General features: G+C 34.7%; 1 protein-coding gene across 2 annotated transcripts in view; it reads left to right on the top strand.

Moving 5' to 3' along the window:
* Window positions 1-18,746, top strand: part of LOC149803815 (dual adapter for phosphotyrosine and 3-phosphotyrosine and 3-phosphoinositide-like) — a 38,599-nt gene extending 19,853 nt beyond the window's left edge. For both annotated transcript variants that reach the window (XM_089953627.1, XM_089953626.1), the window contains exons 6-9: window positions 5,719-5,766; window positions 8,756-8,907; window positions 13,687-13,774; window positions 18,399-18,746. In XM_089953627.1, the coding sequence (XP_089809753.1) occupies window positions 5,719-5,766; window positions 8,756-8,907; window positions 13,687-13,774; window positions 18,399-18,416 (306 nt within the window). In that variant the 3' untranslated portion in view covers window positions 18,417-18,746. The remainder of the gene's footprint in view (window positions 1-5,718; window positions 5,767-8,755; window positions 8,908-13,686; window positions 13,775-18,398) is intronic.
* The last annotated feature ends 796 nt before the right edge of the window (window positions 18,747-19,542 follow it).

Here is a 19,542-nt window from a genome sequence, read left to right as displayed (position 1 = left end):
GAAAAAGAGAATTATTTTTTAATCATGATGATTTTCCACATTATTATTCACTTCAGCAGTAAATTTAATTTTGTATCATCGATAGTTATCTTGCTTCCATTATTATTCACAGGGCTATAACAAGGACTGTTAAATACAAAGCTCCAAGTCTGATGGCTTCCAGTAACATAAATGACATTTTTTTCGAGGTGTGATCTTTTGATTTTGATTTTGATAATAGTTTATGACTGTATTTAAAATGGCTAAAGCCTTGATTTCTGTCAAACATCCATTAAAGCCAAGACTCTGTTACAGTTCACATGTAGTAGGCCTTACTGCATCAGAATCATCAAGTTATATGTCACATGTTGCTGACATTATACATCACCAGTACTGTTCAAGGACTCTCCGAATGGCTTGCTTTTCAGTGTAAATGCTGTGTTTTCTATTTACTTTATTTTAAATAGCAGTGGTTGTCACTTAGAATTTAACAGGATGAAGTCAGGTTGGGATTTAATCTAGCGAAGACACAACACAATTTCATGAATGATATCTTTATTTATAATGTAATTGAATGATGAATGAATCTTTCACCATACTTGTGTGCACAAAGTTCAACTACAGATGTAAGAAAATTATATCGTTCCAAAATTGAACTAACAAGATCATATAACGTCAAAAGAGTAATCAAACAAGAATCAACATATTGAACTCATATACAAATATGATGGATTATATGGATCTATCACCACGGATGATCGATGTATAGCATTTATAAACAAATGTGATTCATATAAGAATCTATCATCATGTATGATCAGTGTATAGATTTTATAAACAAATATGAGCAATACCTATTTATTAACAAGTATAATTTTCACTTTTATAGTGCTGTCGAATGATAGTTTCAACCATATAGAAATATTGAATAATACTGATTCAAAAATGGAACATATATGTATCTCGTGGCTTCCATGGCTCTTTCCATAGGTCTGACTAACATGAAATTTTTTTAAAAATTCCCAAATAATTAGTATATAAAACAAATCTATCAAATAGAAAGGATAGAAAGAAAGAGTACATTTTTACATTTCTCCCTCAAAAATGTTCCCCAATCACATTAACATTATGGGATATAAAGCCTGCTACCTCACGCATCCAGCCCTACTGTCTTTTCCTGTCCATCTCATATAGACAAAGGGCAATAATTCTTGCCCATTAGCTCCCCTTGCCACCGCCAGGTGTCACTAGTTTTTAAGCTTTGCTGCTGTACTGATGATATGTACATTATACCTCCAACTATCTAAACCATCTTAGTGTTAAAACTGGACCATCCTACTCCAGGTTGTGTACAGTACTTTTACATTGTTTTCCATATTTGAGTGATTCTGTCACCTTTACAGACTTTGTCTATTTAGGACCACATTACAACATGCTATCGTTAAACTCATGTTGTCATTTACAAGTTAGTGCAACAGTATTTTCACTTACTCCATTAATAAGGGGGGTGGTATTAGCAAGTTAGTAACTTGCTGAACTGATAATTTTGCTTTGTTTTCTCTTCTTGTGTTGTTTCAGTAGAAATGTCAGCTAAATGACTGAAATACAAAATGTTTAAAGGAAAGGAAGACAACCGTGATTCATGTATCGTATGTACTAAGTGTACATCGTCTTTGCCATGCAGCATGAGTAATACGTGGACAGAGGAAATCTTGGCTACAATAGTCCAGAAGGCATCAGAAGGGAAGGAAAGATGGAATAAGTCAAGGCAAGATAACTTTGACATCTGCAGTATACATCCAAAGTCAACCTCCATTGCGAATATTGTGGGGGATGCTGAGGTCCCCCTGTCGCCAACCTAAATTTCATTGCTTGGAACCATCAGCCACAGTAACATCACTGGCAGAGGAGAGAATAACGTTGAGATGCTACCGCCATCTGCATTTGAACAGCTGTGTTGTCTGGTCCAAGAAAGGACACAGTTATTACAGGCCAAATATTACCTTTATTTCCCTTGCTCCATTTACACCTTTTTCTGACTCATGTGGGAGTGTGTCCCCAATTTTAGGCTATACAGTGGCCTTAAGTACCACCACCTTCCCGGCATTTCCAGGCATGGGCCAGAAGCCCATGCTCGGAACAGTGCATGGGGTTTGTACCAGATCCAATGGCTCCATTTCATAGTGACAGACATCCAGCCATTACTAGCTATCCAATGGACACACAAGTAGGATTTCCAGTCATCCTAGTGACAGATCTATTCATTAAGCCATGCCTTTGGTGACATACTCTCACTATGACCAAGATTTCAGTAAGAAATCTGTCTGTCTGGCCAGGCCCTAGGAGTCTTAGTGATCATTGACCATCTTCTATACTGTCAGCATCCAGGCTGACTATACACCAGGTAAATCAGCCAGCCATTCCAGCAGTGTCAGACTTCCGTATGTTCATTGCTTATCCACATGGGAGAGTTAGTGACATTTTCAAAGAGGATGGAATTGAGTAATCATTGCCCTCTGGTATGGCTTAATCAAAGCTGCAAGCAGAACTGGATCAGGACTCAACACATAGTAGGTGTAATGAAGCTCCTACAATGGAACTGTACTCAGATCCAACCATGGAACAGACTGAATTTAGTTTCAAGACCACAGATGAGGAAAATTATAAGGTGTTGGCAACTTCAGTTTGGTCACCATCTCCTACCACTACTCAAGACTACAGTGTTAAAGCAGCATTAGATTTTGATGAGAAGGAAGTGATGCCATCCTTCCCAAATTGCTAAAATTAAGGAGTTCAGTAACTGGCTGTCTGGTAAAATTGATAACCCTGGAAATTCTTTGCTTTCTTTTCAAGTACCAGCTACATTCTGATCTCACTTGTATGAAAATCACTCAGATGCTTTCAGGCTCTTGACAGTAATCTAGAAGCAGTTTACAGTCTTCTCTACTGTTTTATAAACCGGACAAGAGATGTGTTCCATGCCATGTCAAAGCAAGTCACTACATCATCAATGCCTTTCATTTCTGGAAGGATCAGTTCGCTGGCAAAACGATCTTCATTATGTCTGACACCTCTGTGGTAGTGACCTACCTCCTCAAACAGGGGGGCACCAAAATACCCAACCTCTGTGTTCTGATTTGGCAATTTGTATGTTGTTGCAGCAACATCCAAATCAATGTACAAATTAGATGCATTCCCGGCAGACTTATTTGTCTTGGCTGACTCTTTATCCAGGAAAGGTCAAGTCATTCACATGGAATGGTCTCTCCATCAATCAATCTTTATTAGGATCTGTACACTTTGGTGGCTTCCAGTGATCGATCTTTTTGTGAGGAGGTGGAATCACAAGTTCCACGCCTTTGTCTCGTCAAGTTCCAGACCTAGAAGTTTGCATCGTGGACACTCTGTCAATCAGTTGGAATGGGCTGTACGTATTTGCCTAACCTCCCATGGTCATTGTTGTTGTTGTTGTAGGGTTTAACGCCATTTTTAAGCACAAGATAATCTATACATGGCAGCCAGTAGAAATGGTGGATGAAGAACCCGGTAATACCCCTCAAAGAACCACCAACCCATGAGAAGCCTCATGTTCAAACATAACATTTTGAACCAAGATCTAGTAGAAGCTGTTGGCTGGCATGTAAAGTCAACTTTCTCAAGTTTATTATCTGAGAGATTTAGCTTTGCATAGGCAAACCTTTAATCTGATAGGAACAGATGACTACCAAACCCATTTAAAACAACACATCCTATTAGCTTCACGGGATTCACCAATTTCATAGGTAAGAAGGTTTCAGTAATTATTTTTTTCATCATAGGTAGGGTTGACAAATCATGTAACCCTATTCTATATGATAAAAACATTAAGAGCTGTGGCAAACACAGATTTGGGGAGTAGACTAAAAGATCTTTCTCCAATTACACAAGACTTTATAAATTAGAAACTTCACTATGGTTTGACCGTGCATGGATCAGCTCACAGAGCTTATCTTTACATTCTTGTTCTTTTACACAGTCAGGAGCATTAATGATAGTGATGGACATTCAGAAACTATCCTAGATGACAAGCGATCTCAATGCTGGGTTTTCACCAGGAGGCTTCTTATGATGTCTGGTTCATCCTAAATGAACATGGTGTCAATCTGACTGCCAATATGGCCACCATAGCAGCCATCTTGAGAATCTTGTTATCACTACTTCTAAACAGAAAGCCATATTGACAATGGGATTTCAGCAGAAGATATATAGTTGATCATAAATGAAAATTATGTTTATCAGACCTAAAATTAGCTTGAAAATCTTCTTGTCACTATTCTGCCAGAATTGAGGATCATATTAATATTGTATAGGGTTTTCACCAGCAGGGTTCTTGTGATATCTAGTTAATCCTAAATGAAAATGGTGCCATACAGACATCCAGTATGGCTAAACCTGTAAACTTATTAAAAAACTTGTTGTCACTAATTCTTCTGAATAGATGATCATTTTGGCGTAGGGTTTTAACCAGAAATCTTCTAATGGTGTCTACTTTATTGTACATAAAAATGGTGATTATCTCACTTCCAATATATCCACCACAGCAGCTAATTTGAAAATCTTATCACTCAAGAATATCAGAGATGGTTTCAACACTTGGTATGTAAAAAGAAGAAATGGTCTTATCTTGAATTCCTGAAATTATTTTTAGACATTTAAGTGCCAGTCCCTTTGAAGGATCTTGTTAACCTTTATATTTTTGTACAATCTTTTGAAAAACTACATTTGTACTTGACTGATCTGGTGACCTAGTGGTTAGAGTATCTGCCTCAGATGAAGGAGGTCATGGGTTCAGACCCCAGCCAAGTCATAACAAAGACTTATAAAAATGGTACTAACAGCTGCCTCGCATTATGAGGTATGGGTTAGGACTGGTCGGCATGGTGTCAGGATAATGTGACTGAGTGAGACATCATGCTACATGTCTGCAGCATGATGCCCTAGTGCTAGACATCACTATAAACTGCCACACTGCAGACATTGTAGCGATATGACTGAAAAATTGTTAAAGCTACATTAAAAATCCAAATCACACACACACACATATATTTGTACTTTATTTGGAAGGGTTTATCTTCCTGAAGTTTTTTTTATAAATTTTTCCCTTTATGTTCTTTTGGATCACTCAGGTGGCATAGTTGTTGGAGCATCCACCTCGGATGCAGGAGGTCGCAGGTTCAAACCCAGCCAAGTCATACCAAAGACTTATACAAATGGTACTAACAGCTGCCTCGCATTATGAGGTTAGTGTTAGGACTGGTCGACCTCGTGTCAGGATAATGTGACTGGTGGGGACATAATGCTACATGTCTGTAGCATGATGCCCCAGTGCTAGACATTACTATAAATTGTCACACTGCAGACATTGTAGCGATATGACTGAAAAATTGTTAAAGCTATGTTAACAATCCAAATCACACACACACACTCTATATTTTTAAAATTAAACTCTTTATTGACACTATATAGCCAGGATTTTCTGACGGGCTAGTAAACAATCTACATACATGCAAATTAAAAGACCCAGTATAAAATACCTTTGTTATAAACACAGTATCTTTCATATACATATCTATAAATTTGAATATGAACAAAAATGTAATTTTGCACAAAAACAGCCCCACATATAATGACCATGAAAGTTAATGTACTCCGAGTTATTGCCTGTCACAAATCATAGCAACTATTTTTTTTCTTCTCCAGATTAATTCAAAGGATGGTTTCCTCACAAAAGTTGGTGCAATTTTCAAGGTAAGATAAGTCCTATTATACTAGATCAAGAACATATTTTAAAAATAATGAGAGCTCTGGTTCTAAGATTACGAAATATTCTCACTCAAATAAACAAAACTCTAATGTCTGATTGGTTAATGTCAAATCAGTTTTCCAATTTTGCATTGAGTTGGATGTAAGCATATGAATTTTGTGCAAGCTTCTGGTCTAGTTTTTGTATTGATGTTTGGTATGGCATTTCCTGTTTTGTGATTGCTAATGATTTTAGCATTTTTTTCTTCTCCTGTCCTTCTACAATGACTTCTTTATCCATCTTGACAGTGTGTCTAGTTCTAAGGTGACTTTACACTTCCCAAAATCCAGAAGTGGTTCTCCTCCTGCATGCACAAGACATTCTTAAAGTTTTGCTTCTTAATTTTGGTCTTTTCTTGTATTTATGATCATCTAGAACAGTTTTCTCAGCACCACTATTACAAATGTAAGTGTGACTCCTTGTACAATTAAATATATGTACCTATAATTAATATATGTACTTATTATTTAATATATTATAAAATTAAATAAATTTAAATAAATAAATTAAATTTAATATATGTACATATAATTTTCATTTCTGACCTGAAATGGGGATGGTTCCTTAGACCATTCCTCTCGATTCTGCCAAGCCTCTGGTTTATATACCCTACAAAATCCTAAAAGGATTGTGGAATTCTATCGAAAACCACCACAGAAAATCTAACCTCCACTATGGATAATAATCAAGAAAATAAGAATATTCAGTGAAGAATAATGTAATTTTTACAGTAACTTAATAAATATTCATTAAATAATAATTACCTTACACAGAACACAGTTTCTTTGTGGAGGAATATACAAAACAAAGTCTTCTACAAAACTTCAGAAATTTTGAAAGCAGGAAACAAAACTAGTGATGACCCAGAAGTGAAGTCCAGCTCCAGGCAAGGTCACTGCTATGTGGTCAAACACTGCATTAGACAGAGTAGTAACAGCAAGGAAAATGTTTGCCAAATTTAGGTTCAAAACAACAAACAATAGGAAAATGTATAACATTAAAGTTAGTTTCTGATTGCTCTTAAACACATGCTCATCACACAGCAATGGGACCACACCCTGATGTAACACTGCTGTAAACATGATAAATCCTCACAGTATCTCTAGAGTTATGTTCTTTTGTTGATCTTATCTAAATTAGTATGTTTTCCAAGCCATCAGTATTTTCAGTACTTTGATTATATGCCTGTCACGAGTCTGAGAATATCATCTATGAAGTCCATCCGTCTGTTTTTTTCTATCAGCAAAATAACTTTAGTTTTATACCACATATCCTAACCAAACACTGTTGATTTGTTGGACTTGAAAGGTCAAAGGTCAGGGTCAAATTGACCTAAAGATACAAAATGGTTTCAGCACAATAAGTTTAGTTCTGGACCATTAACCCCACTCCAACTTTGTATTTTTTTTTCCTCACCTGGGTTAAAAAAAGAAAATCTCAAATGAGAATGTTTTTTGTGCACAATGTTTCATCTTGAGCAAACTTTGTGGATGGTTGTCATTTGAATAAAAAAGAAGACTGTTTACTTTATGATCAGAAGTTCAAATGTCAAGTTGAACGTGACTAAACCAAATAAAAGCTTTTTATGTCAAGATTTTAATTACAAACCACGTCATGGAACTAAAATTTGGATTGCTTGCTGTTATGTCAAGATTTTGATTACAAACCACATCATGGAACTAAAACTTGGATTGCTTGCTGTTATGTAAAGGTTTTAATTACAAACCACATCATGGAACTAAAACTTGGATTGCTTGCTGTTATGTAAAGGTAATAAAACATAGATTTTGTGCCAGACTGCAAAAAGGGTAAGGTCACTATGATGCAATGAAGACATTGATCCCTATAATATAAATTGTGTTCTGCACCATCTTCTTTACCCAAACTTCTTAAATGGTTTGCTTTTGGAGTTAGAAAGGAATCTATTTGCTTTTAGAGTTAAAGTCATGGCAGGGTCACTGCTACTGAGTGTATCATGTTATCATTTGGCATACCATGATACTTTTGTTTAAATAGGTTTTTATTTATCATAGTTATTGGTCAGCAAATTTATTTAACATTGAATTTGTCAGAATAGGTCTATATTTCTTTCATCAACCAGTTTTGCTTCACTGACCAAACTTTGACCATCATTTCTATGAATATATCAGTATATCCCAAAGGGGGAGGGGGATTTATGCATAGAAGTATATGTGGAAACTGCCCATGTTCTTCAGCAATCATTCTACAGTCAGATTTGTCAATTTTACTGCTTCTCAATGTTTTATTACTCCAGTATCACTAAATGATTGAGCAGGAACAATACATTGGAGTTAATTTCAATAAAAACTGCTTAACTTAAAATTTGGATCGAGTCGAAGTAGAAATGGTCATTTTGTTTGTAACAAAATTGCTTGGGCTTAAATGTTTCTTCAGGATTTTACACAATTTTGAAGTAAAATAATGTATTTATATATTTACCAGATCTATTGGGAAATGTATTTTGTCTGGATATCCAATAAATTTATGCCAGATAATAATGTATTCTGGGGACACGTTGTTGATTCATAAAATCTAAGAGTCTGGAAAGCGATGTCTATTGAGTTAATGTTTTTTTGTAACTAGTGTATGGTTTTGACAGGTTTCACTGTATATCCCAACTTACCATGACTGTCATGTCTCATATACAGCCTGTAATTGCTTTTAATTATTTCATTTTTTGCTAAAGTGTTTTGTCCTCTCTTTTAATCAAACTCTGGCCACAGACAAAATTATTCCATCTCTTTCTGTGCTGTTTAATTAAGTGAGATTAAGTTGTAAATTGAAATCTGCCCTAGTAGACACTTAGATGTAAATGACACCTGTATTAAAACTGTATGAGACATATTTACAAAGAACACAGTTTTGTTATTCCTTGTGATAGATGGGTTTCAGTGTATTTTATTTTTCTCCCAGACCTGGAAGACACGGTGGTTTGTCCTGCAGAAGAATGAGCTGAAGTATTTCAAATCCAAAGGGGACCGGCAACCAATCCGTGTGTTGGATCTGAATGAGTGTACAGGTTGTGAAATGGACAATGGCTTCAAAGGCAGAGCCAATATCTTCAGGTCATTTGTGTATTAATGGAAATATCTCTGTCTCCATAATCTTTTTTCTGTGCATTCATTTATCTCTTGCATTTATGTAACCATCTGTTTTTACATTTGTTTACCACTCTGTTATGAATCAGTCTCTCTCTTTCTCACCAATGTGACAGACAAATCTAGCAGATTGCCAACCGTACTTTTCTTGTCTCATTCAGGTTGTCTCAGCCCAGTTGTCTCATTCATGGTTTTCATATGCTAGGAACTACATTTCAATGAAAAAAGCCTTGTTGTCTTCCGCCATGCATGATATAAGTGTTTACAATTAACAATAATAACAACAATAGATTAAAGATGTCAATGGGTAATGGGGTACTCAGGTACCTGCCCATTCATAATTACCTGGGTAATAAAATTAGCTATAGGGTACCCGTTTAGTCCATGTATAATAAAGTTTTAGAAGAAAAAAATGAGTACTGTTCGAGACTCATGTCACATGACATTGATCCAACTGCTCTTGTATTTTCGATGTGTGCAACCATTTTGCTATGTGAGAAAGCTTGCCAGTAGCTTCTCGGGGGCCGGGGGTTATTTCCGGGGGTTTCCCAGGTTCTTCCACCATTAATACTGGCCGCCATGTATAGCCTTACGTGTGCTGAAAAATGACATTAAACCCCACAACAACAACAACAATCTGGCTGTGTACGTCAAACAGCTTCTTTATTTTCTATTTACAATAACTGTACATGACACATTTCCAAGAAAACAGATGGGTTTCTTGAATTTGAAGCCATGTACCACAGATTCATTATAGTTTGATAAACACTGAAGTATCAGACCAGTCTATACTGGAAAAGTGGCACCAAATATGAAGTGAAATGGGCTTTATCGATGTAACTCATGAATGTTATATAACTATAACATGTTAGAGGAGAGGGATTTTGTTGAACTGAAGAATATATTGTATCAGGAAAAGGACAAATCAATAGTGCTTTAAAAATGTTGAAAGAGGAATTTGATAGTGATGTAATTAATACAGCATTTAGTTGATTTGGCTTTATGACCTTTTAGCTAAAAGTTAAACATGTGATGTAGACTAGTTAAAGTAAGCGTTGTATATAAATAATTTATCATTTTGTTTTGTGTCTGTATTCTCGTACTAATCCACATGGATTTATCCAATTTATGACAAGAATTTTAACTAACTGCAGATCCAGGTAAGTAGCAAAAATATGTTTTTCATGTGGTTTTCTGTAATTATGGTATGTAATGTATATCATATTCTTTTATGCTCAGATTGCTTTTTTTTTGCCACTCATATTAGTAATAATTACCCTTTTACCTCTTGGGGGATTGGAATGCATGAACTTACAACAAAGCAGTTCTGGTTCACGTTTAATATAATTTACCTTAGATCGGGTAACCAGTCATTAGGATCGACAGGTACCTGGGTTACCATTTTTAAAATTTTGACATCTTTACAACAGACATATAACATAAAGCAATTAACTGATAAAGCAACTTAAGGAATCTTGAAACAATTAAAATTATGAGAAACAATGTTCATGATCAAAGAAACAAAAGCTACCTTATATACTTAAATAGAAGTCAGCTCCATCAGAACCAGCTATAGATCCAGATCTGCCAGCTGCAAACAGTATAAATCCAGATCTCCCAGCTGTAAACTGTTTAAATCCTGATCTCCCAGCTGCAAACAGTATATATCCAGATCTTCCAGCTGCAAACTTTAAATCCAGATCTGGCAGCTGCAAGCAGTATAAATCCAGATGTGCCAGCTGTAAACTGCTTAAATCCAGATCTCCCAGCTGCAAACAGTATAAATCCAGATCTCCCAGCTGCAAACTGTTTAAATCCAGATCTCCCAGCTGCAAACAGTATAAATCCAGATCTCCCAGCTGCAGACTGTACAAGTTCAGATCTAGCAGCTGCAAACAGTATAAACCCAGATCTGCCAGCTGCAAACTGTTTAAATCCAGATCTAACAGCTGCAAACAGTATAAATCCAGATCTACCAGCTGTAAACTGTTTAAATCCAGATCTTCCAGCTGCAAACAGTATAAATCCAGATCTGCCAGCTGCAAACTGTTTAAATTGATCTAGCAGTTGCAAACAGTGTAAACCCAGATCAGCTAGCTGCAGACTGTATAGATTCAGATCTGTGATGGCATAATACACTAGCACTAATGGGTCTTTAACAGTTTGTTAGGAGTAATCAGTAAGATAGACAACAGAGACCTTGATCTGCTACCACATTTTGTGATAGCAGATCAGGGTCCATATAATTTACAGTTGAACCTGACTTATAAGCCAGTATAGATGGTACTTTCTCAAGAGTGACAAAAGTTCGTGAGATGAAAACATGAAATGTTTAAGTCTTTATTGGCTTGAATTCCTTTCTTACATGATACATACACATGATCAAATTTATATAGGCACTCAATATTAATTCAGTTTCCATAAACTGTAATGTTCAATCAAGTTACAATGCTTTTGTGGTTAGACCTGCAAAATGTGCTTACAATCTATCAATCAAGGAGAATTTTCTTTTAAATCACAAAAATGATGTGCTGTGCAGATCTGTTTGTTTAAAAAAATTCCCATATAGGTGCCTGCTGTAAAAACCTGGCCAGGTGATATCTCCATGACTGGATCCTCAAGTTTTAGATCTAGTAGTACAAACCCATGTGGTGACAGCAATAAACTGAGATTTAGACTTACTTTACATACAATTTCTCCATAAGTAATTTAGTTAATCCTTTGTGGTAATTATTTTCACTGACTAATGTTAATATTTGGTCAGATTATTATACTTTCATGTTAAGACTGACAAAACATGTTTAATTCCTGTGCATGACCTATCCAAGAGGAAACTTTCAAATAATGAAAATGATATTCATTTCATTTCTGAGCACAATTCCCTTTTTGGTTATCACAATAAAAAATCCACCACAAGACTTCCTTCTTTACATTTAGTAGTGTCTATGCAGCAAAAGTGATAAAAATGAAAATGGTTTTAGGTTGAAGCCAGCTTTTTCTTGCAGTTTATTCATATGGTGTCTTCTTAAGCAAAAACTTAATGTCAATTTCTTTGGGTAATTATTTTCAGCCACTCAGTTATTTTCATTATTTTAGATAGAGTACACTACACATGGGCTGGTTCCGTAGCTCACAAAATAATTAGTTCCTTGTGACTTAATATGTGTCATTCCATTTAATCATATACATATGCCCCTTTTGTAACATCATATTTGATAAATAACTTGCAGACATGGCATTAAATTCTGTTCATGGTCAATTTTAAGCACATGCATGAATTGTATACTCACTTTAACCAACCTTATTTATATTGAAATAAATCATTGCTTACCAGGAATGACTTACTAATGTAAAGTGAAAGTCATAAGCATTTTTTTTATCTGCAGTTTGATTTGGTCACACTCTCACTGAAATATGTCACCGTGCTTGAAATGAAAACTTCATCAGTTGACATTTTAGCACAAAAATAAAAGATTTAGTTGCTTACATGAGTTTAAAAATTATATGGCTGTTCCATCAAATGATGCCAGGCTGTTCCATCAAATGACGCCTGGTTGTTCCATCAAATTTTACCAAACTGTTCCATAAAACCATACCTCAGAACACTAAGAAATTGATACAGAATCTGAAAATTACTGTGCATTGCTAATGGCTGCCAATGTTTAAAATTGCTTCTCAGAGTATCTTGAATATTTTCATAGATTGCTCATTTCTTCTTTAAATATGTTGCCTGATCAAGATACTTACAAACAGAAGTGACGAATGTCATCAGCTTGCCCAGGTGGAAGACAGATGAGAGTGGTCTCTCTCTCTGCACTTTTTATCACATTAAATGTTTTCATTATTGAAATCGGTAGGGGGGTACAGACAAACAGGGATGTACAGTCAGACTATAACTACCAGTTTAGGGCACCCATTTCAAGTGTGAAAACCAGTCCCAGTGGCTTCACCAGAATAGGGTACAGAATTGTGTCACAATTCTAAACCACCTCCACATCTATTACATCAAACTCCCTAGTGATCAATATTCTACAAAGCATTAACTTGTTTCACTGCACCTTCACCTTAGATTCCTTGTAAACAATGACTAATCTTACCTCATCCCATCCCAGCATTTTTATCGATTTTGGAACCCTCTTGAACCAAGTCTGCTTTTTTTAGGAAGATGTCTTGAAATCATCTCATTAGTGTCAACCATTGGGTCAGAATCCAATTTCTGCCTAAGAAAATTCTTTGCCTCTTTCATGTCTTCAGTTCCCAGGAAATTCCTGCCTTCTCCCTACCTGTTCAAGTTATCATGAATACAGGTCCTTCATCCAAACCCAGAGAGACTGAACCTGCATGCTTGGCTCATACCAAGCAAGACCTTAGAAATTAAGAGTTTTTAAAACAAGTGGTGGGCAGAAATGTTCGACATAAGGACCTGTCACTAAGCCTCTTTGTTACAAATAACTTACTTCCTTCTTTTCATTCTTCAAGGAGAAGACATTTGTTTCCATCACTATCAAATGTTACCATTCCCCAATCTCAAATCACAGGTTCTTAAATAAGCCTGGGAGAGCCAGATTTCCAAGGTAATAGATGTAGATTGGGTGGTTTGGTTCTTAAACAAGCCTGGAAGGGCCAGATTTCCATGATAGTAGATTTATTTGGGTAAGTTCTATTGAAAATTGTATATTTCTCCAAAGGAAGGTTTCTTAGTCTTTTTAGTCTAAAAAAGTCTTAATTTGTTGCTTATCTTTGCAGGATCCAGTTTCCTTGGAGAACATTTTACATGTTTGCCACAACAACTCAAGAATCAGAGGAATGGGTCAGATTAATTCAGTGGAAGTTGGTATGTAATCCTTTCATGAGTTAAATGTATCATGGTATTTTAGTTACATGGTTGTTGAGGTACATATACATAATGATACAGAAACAGTTTGAAACTCACAAAGTTTATCCTCAATAATTTGTATGTAATTTGTTATGTTCAGGTGAGGCTGAGAAATGCTTCTTGACATCCTGATATGATGAGGTCATTCATGATGTCACTCCACTCTTACCTGTATTAACTCAACTCTTACCTTTATTTTCTTGTACAAGATGGTACATGCTCCAAATTTGTTTAGTATAAAACTCAAGCTCACTCAAAAGTTAGCTCTCTTTAACTGTAATTAGAACAAAGTTAAAACTGTAGATATTTTTTAAAAGTCCCTTTTATGAATTGCTAAATTGTATATCAAGTAGCTCAGTAGATTTTCAAGTTGTTACTTGAGCCTAACTTTTATATTGTTTTGAACTTACAAGATCAAGTCAAAACTCAATGCATCTCTTTTTGTTTAACGAAAACATGTTACATTTGTCCTGAGTAACACATTTTTGCTTCAGCAGTTAAGATAAGTTTTTAAAAAGTGCAATTGACAACCTGAAATGTCGTTGGAATATGTTATCAAATAGTTATGACATTTACGAAAAGATTTAAATTTTGTCATCAGTTTTAAAAGCTCATGTCAGATGGTGCATTTATTTAACAGACATAAAATTAGGGTTTTTATTTGAGGTGTGACACTGTAGCACTCTCAGATATAAGGTGTTCATATATGCCCACCATTAGTAGCATATTATGTTGTTGTCTTTCCATCTGTCTGTTTGTTACCAATTTTGTTCTGCATATTCTCCCAAGTTGCCTACCATCCTCAGTTACCAAACTTTGTGTACATGGAGTAAGGAATAAATCTGCTGGTATCAGTCAAAGGTCAAAGTTAATGATCACTACAGCTAAAAGGAAAAATGATTTCTACAATAACTCAAGTTTTCCACCATCTTCTGTTATCAAAATTTGTGGATTGCTCGCACTTGCGGTAAGAAAGAACTCTATTAATTTGGTAGTCAGTCGGTCTCAGCTTAAAATCACTAACTTGGGCCACTGGAGTGGTACAAGGGTGAGGAAGAAGTCTATCACTTCTTAGGTCAAAATACCACTATGACTGAGAAAAAAAAATGGTTTCTGCACAGTAACATTAGTCCTGCATTACGGACATGGACCAAACTTTGCAAATTACTTACAGTTAGGGGTGTAAAAAAAGCCGTGAAGTCACAAGCTCTAAGGTCAAGTTCATTGTGACTGAAAACAAGAATTATTTCAGCACATAAATTTCAAATAAAAATTATTTCTGCACATAAATTTAGTTATCAACCATGTGCCTTCACTATGTTTGTGGATGACTTACACCTTTGTGGGAAAAGAAGCAAAACGGGTTTAGAATAATAACTTGGATTCTAGAGCATCTACCTTGACCTTAGTGGAAGGCTTGCAATTAAAGTATGGAAGAAACATTTTGATTTTGATTTGCTACATTCAAAAGTCTAAGTCAGTTTGGTTCCTTGACAACAAAAAATCTGTCTTGTCCACTTGCTCCTTGGATAATAAAGAAGCCTATTGATTCAGGGTACTAATGGTCAGAAGTCAATTTCATTGTGAGTCTTATAAGAAAATAATGGTTTATGTGCATAAAGTTGAGTTCAAAATTGCATACCTTGATAAATGGCCCAGGTATTTGAGATTCATTAATCAATAGTTTCCAGAGTCAACCACAACCTACGTGTTCCAACATAAGGTGATTGTATTATAAGCCATTCAGAGCACTTTTGTTAGCACATGGGTGGCTGAATAAAAATATCACTCCAGATTACGCTAAAGCATTCCAAATTAGTGAACATAATGGAAGACTGTTTCATCACTTCTGTCTCTAGTTTTATGAAAATAAGGTTAACGTTTTGGTTTGAAATTATTTCAGTGGATAATACATTTTATGGGTTTTATTGTTGGAATCACAATTTGAAAATGCGAAATTGCTAAATGATATACTAAACTATATTAAATACTGTCATTATTTTTATTTGACTGTAAACAATACTAATTATTCTGATATACCTTATAATTATTGTCATTATTTTGATTTGACTGTATTAAATACTGTCATTATTTTGATTTGACTGTATTAAATACTGTCATTATTCTGATTTGACTATTAAATACTGTCATTACTCTTGTTTGAATGTATTAGATGCTCTCATTATTCTGATTTTACCATTAAATAGTGTCATCATTCTGCTTTGACTATTAAATAGTGCCATTATTCTGCTTTTGACTATTAAATAGTGTCATTATTCTGCTTTGACTATTAAATAGTGTCATTATTCTGCTTTGACTTATATAGTGTCATTATTCTGATTATACCATTAAATAGTGTCATTATTCTGCTTTGACCATTAAATAGTGTCATTATTCTGCTTTGACTATTAAATAGTGTCATTATTCTGCTTTGACTTATATAGTGTCATTATTCTGATTATAACATTAAACAATATCACTATTATGATTTGACTATTAAATAGTGTCATCATTCTACTTTTACTATTAAATAGTGTCATCATTCTGCTATGAAATAGTGTCATTATTCTGCTTTAACTATTAAATAGTGTCATCATTCTACTTTTACTATTAAATAGTGTCATCATTCTGCTATGACTATTAAATAATGTCATTATTCTGCTTTGACTATTAAATAGTGTCATCATTCTGCTTTGGGGGCCCCGAGTGGCCGAGTGGTCTAAAGCGCTCTCTGTTACGGATCACTGCCATCTCACCTCTGTCTGTGTGGGTTCGAGTCTCAGATTCAGTCAATGTGGGTATGTGAGAAAGCTTGCCAGTAGCTTCTCATGGGTCGGTGGTTCTTTCCGGGGTTTTCCCAGGTTCTTCCTCCACCATTAATACTGGCCGCCATATATAGCCTATCGTGTGCTGAAAAATGGCATTAAACCCTATAACAACAACATTCTGCTTTGACTATTGAATAGTGTCATCATTCTGCTTTGACTATTAAATAGTGTCATTATTCTGCTTGGACTGTTATATAGTGTCATTATTATGATTCTGTCATTAAATACTGACACTATTCTGCTTTGACTATTAAATAGTGTCATCATTCTGCTTTGACTATAAAATAGTGTCATCATTCTGCTATGACTTTGAAACATTAGTCAGGGTTCTTACAGTCTTTGAAGGTCTTTGACAGTTTGGGAAAAATGAGGAAGCAATTTCAAGCCCGTGAAAGTTTGGGAAAATTGAGCAGATTACCCTGAGGTCTTTAAAAGTCTTTGAACATTTAAATAAACCCATTTTTTTAAACAGCAACTATAATAATGCATTTAAAGCAGTGCTGATGTCTGTTAAGAGAACAATTTATTTTGTATTAAATCTGATGCATAAGTTACATATTTCTGAAATAATAATGAATGTTACCCTATCTTCCAGATCATTATAAAGCAATTTTAGGAAATTAATTATAGTTTGAATTTCATCATTAAACAATATTGTATTTTGCATCCCTTGTTTTCTCATATAAAATAACTTGTATACAAAATGTTAGTGAAAATATGTTTTGGAAATATATGTTTGTGGTCTTTGAAAGTTTGGGAAAAGTCTTTGAATTTATCATTCAAAATTCTGTAGGACCCCTGTTAGTCATAGAATGTTTGAAACTTTGTTTCTTTGACAGAAATGTTAGTCATAGAATGTTTGAAACTTTGTTTCTTTGACAGAAATGTTAGTCATAGAATGTTTGAAACTTTGTTTCTTTGACAGAAATGTTAGTCATAGAATGTTTGAAACTTTGTTTCTTTGACAGAAATGTTAGTCATAGAATGTTTGAAACTTTGTTTCTTTGACAGAAATGTTAGTCATAGAATGTTTGAAACTTTGTTTCTTTGACAGAAATGTTAGTCATAGAATGTTTGAAACTTTGTTTCTTTGACAGAAATGTTAGTCATAGAATGTTTGAAACTTTGTTTCTTTGACAGAAATGTTAGTCATAGAATGTTCTGTAGATGATCTTTTTTTTTCAAAGAAAATGTTGTTCTAAGGATTATCATCAGAGTTTATCATAAAATGAATCTGTTATGTAGTTTGTGCCATAGCGAATATCAAAATAAACTATACTTCAAGAAAATAAATTAACAGCAGAAATGCTGATTGAACAGTTCTCTTAAGCAAGATGTGGAAATAGATAAATATGTATATTTTTCAAATTTTAATTTTATTTATTTCAAAATTGTTAAATTTTGGGAATATTTTTTCAGAAGTCGACATTACAAACAAGAGTGACAATTTGATTAGCTTTCAAATTTTAGAAGTTTTTATAGTAAGTCTATATTATGCTTTTATCTATTGTTGACATTTTTGAGGCATTCGTTTCCAATTTATCATATTTCATGTCTCGTTCTGTGAAATTTTGCAACTACAGTCTTGTATATTAGTTTGAAAACATCTGGTGTGTACAGTAAACTTTCTGTGGATTTAGCTTTTTGAGGAATACCAGTCATACATTTAGAAATTTCATTGTTTGGTTTTGAATTATCTTTGATAAGCACATGTATCTTGTTTTTTTAAATTAATATTTGCTTTCTTTTTCCAGAAGTCCAGACAGGAGTGAACATGACACCTTTCTTGATGTTATTTTGAGATCTCTCTACTGAAGCAGCATTCCTAACTAATGAAAATTCCATGAACTTGACACGAAATTGTCATTGAATTTTCTGCTGATCAACTGTTGTGATTTTTTAACCTGCCAGCTCATAACTTTCACCTGAAATCCTCAGGAACTATTTTCAACAGATCATACAAATGGTGGTGCTTTGTTCAGTAACCAATTTTAACAGATCATACAAACAGTGATACTTTGTTCAGTAACCATTTTCAACAGATCATAAAAACAGTGATGCTTGTGCAATAAGTCTTCCAAATAAAACTTTAGAAAATTTCATATTTTATTTACAGTATTTGTCTTGAGCGCTCATGATAGAAATTTAGTAACCGATCACTAGAGCATTTTACACTTTCAGAGACAAATTCTTTCTCATTAGAGAGAATATTCATGTAATAGTTGTCAAACATAAAGAACAGTTTTACTTTGTAGTGTGTTACATGGAACAATAGCCCATTTCATGCAGACTTCGGTGAACTTCGTAATTTGCTCGGAATTTTGATCATGTGGCGAGTGGTCAGCTGACTGTAATAGGTGGTGGGCAAAATATGGCTAATGCATCAGCATCAACTTCTGTAACTACTTCAACATCGTTTATTGAGTTGAAAAATGCATATTCAACAGCGATGCTGCTGCAGATATTGACAAAATTTAATATTGGAACCATCCTGTCTTATTTTCTGGAAACCAGGGCGGATTTCAAACCCATACGAGAGAGTAGCTTTGAGCTGTTTACATTGGACATGTACATGTGAGTAAGGAAACGGTGTCGAAGTAAACAAATGTAATCCTGGCAATCAAAGAGCAAGTTGTTCAAACTATTTCTGTGCATCCGAAACATCACTATAACAAAATGCATTTCATATGAGTTTATCAGATTTGTTTTTGAAAGTCTGTGGATAATTTACATATAAATTTCAATCATTTAATTAATTTTATTTCTGAAATATTTCTAAACAACAATGGATGCCATTTTGTCATGTACATGTACCCACCAGCGTTGGATTGGCTGGAGTATAAAGTAACTCGGGAGGTTATTCGGATAATTACGGAGCAACTCGGTTAAATTTGGTAT

The sequence above is a fragment of the Sinohyriopsis cumingii genome, chromosome 3 (assembly GCF_028554795.1).
Source record: "Sinohyriopsis cumingii isolate HCF-2022 chromosome 3, ASM2855479v2, whole genome shotgun sequence".
Lineage (NCBI taxonomy): Eukaryota > Metazoa > Mollusca > Bivalvia > Unionida > Unionidae > Sinohyriopsis > Sinohyriopsis cumingii.
Note: the sequence above shows the minus strand (reverse complement) of the source record. Positions and strands in the feature narration are given on the sequence as shown.